The sequence below is a fragment of the Pseudorca crassidens genome, chromosome 9 (genome assembly GCF_039906515.1).
Source record: "Pseudorca crassidens isolate mPseCra1 chromosome 9, mPseCra1.hap1, whole genome shotgun sequence".
Classification (NCBI taxonomy): domain Eukaryota; kingdom Metazoa; phylum Chordata; class Mammalia; order Artiodactyla; family Delphinidae; genus Pseudorca; species Pseudorca crassidens.
In genome coordinates, this window is record NC_090304.1 from 72,830,055 (window position 1) to 72,837,446 (window position 7,392).

Genomic DNA, 7,392 nt, shown 5'->3' on the forward strand with positions numbered 1-7,392 from the left:
AATGCCTTGCATTTCTGCAGTGCTTATTTTTTTTCCAGAGTCTATTCAGAAACACACATTCATTGGCTTTCTCAACGAGCTAGGGCAGCATTATTGTTCTGTTTTACACATGACTGCTAAGTAACTTGTCCTAGGTCACCCAGCTTGTTAGTGATCACGCAGGCACAGACCCCGAGGATGCAGTCTCCTTGTCTGATCTGTTTTCTTTCCTCCACACTATATTAGAGAAAAGATAATCTCTGAAGCCAAAGATGACTTAGAACCACTTATCTATCCAGCCTAGCAACAGAGTCTAAAGCAACAGAAAAAGAGCTTGTCTCAGGTAAAAGGGAAAGATTAATAATGCACCACGGAAGCTCTAAACCTTTCTGTTCCATGGACCAGCAATTATTCAGTTTCACAGTTCATTCAAAGATTCAAACATACTTCACCAGAAAATGATTTAGTGCCTAAAGCCTGCTCCAAGTGGTCAGAAATGCAGATCTGCTTAAACCCTTACAATCCAGGCCCTCTTTAAAGGCCCTGTTCCTGCAATCTCTGCAGTAATGGGGCTTCCCCTGAACTTGCACTTGAGTTAAATGAAGAAACTGGCTGAGTAAGGGCTGCAGAATTAGGCTCTCAATGTGGACAGAATTAGAACCAGCTTGGAGGTTTATTTCTTGCATTGTTCTTGAAACTCAGGCTATTGAAAATCTCAGACATTATATATTTCTTGTAGTATCACACCCCTCAAAGACAACACTATCCCACAGAACAGAAGTTCTCTTTCCACCCTCATTCAGATATTACTAACTATATACAAGGCATTGTACTAGCAGGTATGCAGGACACAGGGCTTTCATCTGAGGACACCGTGCATATTCGATTTTAGATGATCAATATTCTCTCCTTTTCTCCAAAGGACATTTATGGCCACTTAGGGCATAAGAATTAACTATTAAAGGGATACCTTCAACACACCCAGACAGAAATAAATCTAGTTATGGACACAGTATTAAGAAAGAATTCTGACACCCATTCTGCGCAAAGTCCCCTTTAAATGGATGGTGTTTCTGAAAATAAGAGGATCCTGAGCGAAGTGAGACCTGCAGATTTAACAGGCTTAGTGAATCACTCCCAAATGCCCAGGCCTCCCTTCAGACACAATGTTATCAGGTTAATACAGTACTTGCATCACCATCTCTGAGTACCATGCTGAGTAACAAAGCGCCAAATTTAGAAGCTAAAATGGAGAAGGGAATTTCCAATAACCAAAAGGGGGGTGGTGGATCAACCCTTGCAATGGCACAGGTTTGCAGTGAAAAGCCACCATCAGAAATAAACTGGACTTTTTACTCCTAACTCACACTGCACCTCTCATCAATCTTCTCGGCACTCGGGGAGGGAGCTCCTCTAAGGGGATGTTTTAGGAGATGGCTGGTAGTTAGGGGAGAGAAAGCAGATTCCCTTTCAGAACAGGAGTGAAGGAGCAGCCACCTTTGCCTTTCGCAGCAGTTAAGCCTCCAGTCGGGAAAGGCCAGACATGGTGCTCTCACTTCCTCCCAGCATGGATATTGCTATCGTCGTAAAGTTACAATAACCACTGAAGTTGGTTTCAATTCGCATACCCAAGCCCCCAAGAAAAAGAGGCAGCCTCATCTTCCTTCCAAGTGGGAGAAAAGCAAAAGCCAAAAGAACGAGGCCATAAGCAGACACCTTCCTTGCAGCGGCTGGGATGTGAAGGCCACATCCCATCTTGGCACCCAGGACAGAGATCTGTCTTCTCCACTGAGAAGGGCTGGGCTCCTGGTTCCCTGTATCACCCCCCGAAACACTTACCAGGAGACTGTGAAGCACACAAGGCGGTATTATTGGGAGACTTGCAGACAGATTATAAATTTACTGGGGACAATCAGGGCATTTAGATGCTTTTGGCTGCAGATGCCAGTGACACACACACTCACATACAAACCTCATTCTTCTCTCCATTTGAGTGATTCTTTACCCGCCCCGCCCCCCTTTACCTCAACATGTCTCTTTCAGGAAACAAACTCTCATTGCTGTCCTAGGGAATTCCAGGGAGAGGTGGGGATAGAGCAGGTGGAAGGGAGAGGAAATTAGGCCTTGAAGCACTAATATAATCCCACAGGCTAATTGTATCCAAGGATAAAACAACAAACATTGGGCAGTTTAACTGTTAGCAGTTATCTTTCGTCTGGAGTTGGCGCCAGGAAGTTGCAGTTCTAGGCATCTCAAGCAAAACGTGTGGTGGAATAGAACAGCACCAATACAGCCCCCAGACTTTCTGGAAACTTCAACCATCACAGACCCAGGCCAGGGATAAGGAGGACCCACAGAGAAGCATCCTAGGGGCCTGGCTGGAGGATGTCCTCTCCCTAGAGCTCCTTCTCAAGTTCCCTCAGAGAAGGAGTTCAACGCAGTGCCTTCCTCTCCTTTGGGCTTTTTGAGGACGTTTCAGCTTGCATGGCCATTTCCTGTTGCTGACTTTCATTAGGGCTGGCTTGGGCAAACTGGAGCTGTGCTGTTAGCGGACACAGGACTTCCGAATCCCCACAGAACTCAGAAATGGAGGAAGCTTGCAGGGCTGCAGGGCTGCAGGGCTGCAGGGCAGGGCTCCACCTTCTACCCTGAGGCTATGGGCCCAGCAGCTTTGGGGGGAAAGCCAGCACACGGCAGGCAGTCACCTGACCTGGACTAGCACCAAGAACCAATGAGTCAAGGGCTACCCGCTCTGGGATGAGGTGTGTCTATACCTCTGAGGAGGAACTTCCAGCCAGAAACCTAATCACAACTTTCAGGTTGGATGTCCTGTCACCAGGAATGGCTGAAGACAAGGCACTTTCTAGGATGACAGCATGGAAACAGCCCCTTCGCGCCTGCCCATTTTAGTGAAGGCTGTAAGTGGGCAGTATCTGATTGTAGTGCCTGTGGCAAGAAGCTAGATGGGGACAGTGGGGGAATCTGTAAGAAATCAGGGAGCAGGCCTTGTAAAAACACTCCCTCACCAGTCTCTGGGCTATTTCCCCAAGTTTTTGTTTTTGAGTGAGGGAACGCTCAGGGAACTTGCTCTGCTAGAGATTACCACTTATGTTCTCCTGACCCAAGGAGAAGGGGCCACTTCAAAGAGGGAAGGGGAAATAGGACAAGAAGGAAAAGGCTTGGCTAAAGGTCATCTGGACTGCTAAACAAATGCTTTCAGGCTAAGCATGGCTTGCTGGGCCTAATCAGTGCTGGCTCGCCAAAGCAGGAGGCTTCCTGAGACAAGACCTTCCTCAGTGGCTCAGATCTTGCCGCTCGTAGCCAATTCTTCTGCAAGCTCTGGACCCCAGAGCAAACTCTGGAAAACTCAAGTTGCTTACCACTTAAGGAATACTCTACAGGTGGAGGAAAACCCATGAATGAACACCAGCAGAACTTGACGAGTAAGGGTTTAGTAACACCTCACAAACAAGACACCCAATAGCCTTTGAGGTAGTCAGGTGGCATCTTGGCCCTTTGCACTGCCGTCCACTCTACATCAGGCCGAGGCCAGCTCTACCCTCGCCAAAGTCCACATGACCACAGCCAGAATCGGGAGAAAACCAGGTGCCTTACCGCAATCAGGGCCGAGTTCCTCTGGTCCGCCGGGGTTGAAGCCGGTGGCTGCTGCTCCCCGTCGATCCCACCACTGCCACCATTATTGCTACTGCTCAGCAGGTGCTGCTGGTGGTGATGGTGATAGTCTGGTGGGGGCGGTGGGGCCGCTGTCGCTGCCGCTTGGGAGGCTGTAGGAGGGGCAGCAGGTGGCGGGGGAGGGGCTGTAGTGGTGGCAGCAGTGGCAGTGGCCTTGGTGTGTTTGCCAGCCTTCCTCGCCCCCTGGCCGTGCTGTACGAGGCTCAGGAGCTGCAAGGTGCTCTCTCTTTCCCGGTCTGAGCTCTCGGCCCTACCCCGTTCGTAGCGTCCTTCACAGCTCAGGTGGTGCTGGCGGCAGACGGCGATCCGTGCCCGAAGGCGCTCCACGATGGCACTGTGCACTCTCGGGGTGACCGAGCCCCCTCCAAGGAGCCCCGCCCCAGGGGCCCCCCCTAACCCTCCTGTGGGGGCCTGCGGGGGCGCTGTGTCCCCCATCTTACTGGACACAATGATTGCTGCCTCTGGGATGGTGAGGTGGAAGGAGGCTATGGCTGGTTAGTGCAGGCAAATCTGCTGTTGACAATGTGCGCTCAGTGTTCAGGGCCACATGAATAGAGGTCTTCAGAGGTTGGGGGGAGTAGTGGAGAAGGTATGGGGGAGGGGAGGGAGTAAAAGAGGGTGAGGAGAAAGAATAGAAGCCAATCGCAGAGCGTAAGTTGGAAACAAACCCTGATCAACTTAACTCTAATTGCATTTGACAGCTCTGGAGAAGTTGGACAGTTAGTGGGGTTTTTCTCCCCCCACCAAGCTGACAAGAGCCACTAGGTACTTTGTAAACACACGATCGATCTGGGGGTAAGAGCAAGAATTCAGGGATTGTCAAGTGAGAGACAGGAACAGACAGCAAAGGGAATTGTGAGAGGTATTAATACAGAGCTGGACTCCCCCTCACCTAGTTGTTTTGGAAGATTCTTTATGGGGATGTTTCTGCAGAGAAACCCATTTCTACCATGGTCTCTGTAACCCACGGCCTTTACTTTTCCTCAGGTTAAAAATAAAAAAAAAAAAAGTGCTGTTTCAGAAGCTTTTTGAAGTCAATGTTCAAAACGTACAAAAATCAAGAGATACTGTCCTTTGGCTTTTAATTTTTTCCTCCCTTTCCCTTTGCTCCGGTGTTTTCTCCCCTTTGGGGGACTGCAGGATGTGATCCTCTCCCCAAAGAACGGGAGGCAGCTTTTCAATTGTTAATACCAGTAACTGGACTTTTGGACCATGCTTTTTTCTTCGGCTAATCCAATCACCAGTAAAATCCTCATTCCCTCTAAGGTTTCCCAGCCTTAAATGAAAGCAGTCTGAAGTCACTAGCCACTGAGAGAGATCCTTCAACACATTTTTTTCTTTCCCGCTTACGTTCCTAGTCTTCACCCCCGGCTCGATCCTAATACAGTTATCAAGAGAGACAAACTCCTCCGAGAGTAATTTACAAACGATGGTCAAACTTACAAACTTCCAGCAAATTGCACCGAGTCATGTCCAGCCACTTTTCTGTCCACTTTTGTACATTCCATCCCCGGCCAGTGGATCTGAGGGTCTGGACTCGCAATAAGCAATGTGGTTCTATCTCTTGGATTGTTCCGCTTTAGAGATGGAAAAGAAAGTAGCTGGTCTTTTCCTTTCTCTTTCCCGTCTGTTGTTCGCCGCTGGGCTGACACTGGCTCCGCAGCCCGGAGTCACGGCGATACACAGGCTTTCATTGTGCTCCGATAGGAGAGGGAGAGAAAGAGAGAGAGTGAGACAGAGGGAGAAAGAGAGAGCCAGCGAGCTGCGGGGGGGGGGCGGGGGCGGGGGGAGCGCTCGCCCGAGGCTCCCTGGTGGAAGGCGGGTGCCACTGCACAGGCGAGCAAGGCGGCCGGCGCCGGGGAAAGGGGAACACAGAGGGCCTCCCAGCGGCTGAAGAGGTGAATCCCAAAGCCTGCGCATCTCGGCGGCGGCGCGCGCAGCTCAGCCTCCGCCTCGGCTCCGGGGCGGGGGAGAAGGCTGGGGAAATTCCCCAACCTCTAGTCGACTACTTCACCAGCTCGAAATGTTGAAGAAATTCCCGGCCAGGGGATGTATTTTCCCTTCCAGACCTCCGTTACGCCCCCCTGAGGATGTCATTTTCATTTTTCAGTATGTTGTCCATGACACCCCAGAGCACCCTAGCGAGAGCTGAGTGAGCACGGAGGAGATGTTCAAGAGTGTCACAGGGAGACGTAGGGTGTGTGCGCGTTGCGGGAGGGGGGAGGAGGGAGAGGAGAAGAAATCACATCATTAGCTCCTAAAGGACAGGCCGGTGTCTATCTACCTGCCCGCCTGCTTTGTACGTCTCTGGATAAGTCAATCTGGGTGATCATAAGCATATCAGTAAGAATAACTAAAATAGTTTACCATGATGAAATTACCAATACCAGTTCCAGAAAGGAAAAAAAAAAAAGATTTCTTTGAAAATACAAGATTGCCTATGACAGACCTAATGCAAGATCTGGGGTCTCCATAGCTGTCTGATTTACATATAGAATGAGGAAAATCATTATGTAGCAGTCGAGTTTCAAAAAGTTTACTAACACAAACCAGATAGATCTCTGACACAGACTGTTGTCCCCTCATCTTCAGATAATCCTACCTTTAAGACCTCAAAATGTATATTGGATTCTGCTTATTATTATCAATTATGGAGAATAAATTAAGGTGAGTGCAAGATTGGTATAGTCAGGTCCACAAATATTCTGTGTATCCTAACTTGGAAGTCGTTTGGATTTGAGGTCTCAAGCAATGGGGCTGTGTTAATTTAAACCAACTCTGGCATCTCAGTAACATGGTGCTGCTTCAAACTGAGCTGTGGATAGAAGTGAATGGGTAAGATCAATGCGAACATTTTAAGGCTGGATTTATCTACAATTTAGTTCTCGATAGGCTGGCCTACATTAGTTCATTTTATTTTCACAAATCCTGGAATGCTACTTTGGAATTTGGGACAAGTGCATTCTGATGGAATATAACTTTACTTCTCGTTGGAACATACTTCTTTCTGTCCCTTCCAAGGCTAAGTTCCTCACCACTCATGGAGAAAGGCAGAAATATATCTTTGTTAGGTATGCAAATTTGTACGCAGAACTCTCTCATGAGGTGTCATTAAAAAGTGAAGGAGTTTTGATCATTTTATATTTGATTTTTAAAAAGGTGTATTCATTAGACATTATCTTCTTTCTATTACTACCGGAACTTTATATTCAGCAATCATACTTGATGAAAGAGAAAAAATTCAATATTTACATTAAAATTTACTGTTCACTCTACCGTCCTGCAGTAACACGGGTTTTGATTAATAACAGAGTTTTTGGTCAAATCCACTATTCCTAAATGACATAAACTTTGAATTCTAAGCTAGGCAAGGACACACCTTAAAAACTTGTCAAACAATAATACATTTTCATACTATATTCTAGTGTTGTAGGACACTCCTTTACGTTGTCTTTTGTACAAATTTACCCTTTACAGCCATTTAATTTCAAGCTGACATCATCATCCACAACCTCATTTCCATTCACATCAGTTACTGTTTATTTACAGTCACTGTTTCAGGCACAGCACTTCACATATATCTCCTTTAATCCACCAGCTATCCTGAGGGAGAGCTATTATTAACCCCATTTATAAATGAGGAAACTGAGGCTTACTGAAATTAAACTACTTAAGCTAACTAGGAAGTAACACATCAGGACTCAAACTCAAGGCTGATTT

At 47.5% G+C, this 7,392-nt stretch overlaps 1 protein-coding gene across 1 annotated transcript in view; it reads right to left on the minus strand.

The window, feature by feature from the left end:
- Positions 1 to 5,436, minus strand: part of MAML2 (mastermind like transcriptional coactivator 2) — a 361,646-nt gene extending 356,210 nt beyond the window's left edge. Inside the window, exon 1 of the mRNA XM_067750771.1 lies at positions 3,595 to 5,436. Coding sequence (XP_067606872.1) covers positions 3,595 to 4,107 — 513 coding nt within the window. The 5' untranslated portion in view covers positions 4,108 to 5,436. The remainder of the gene's footprint in view (positions 1 to 3,594) is intronic.
- Positions 5,437 to 7,392: the final 1,956 nt, after the last annotated feature.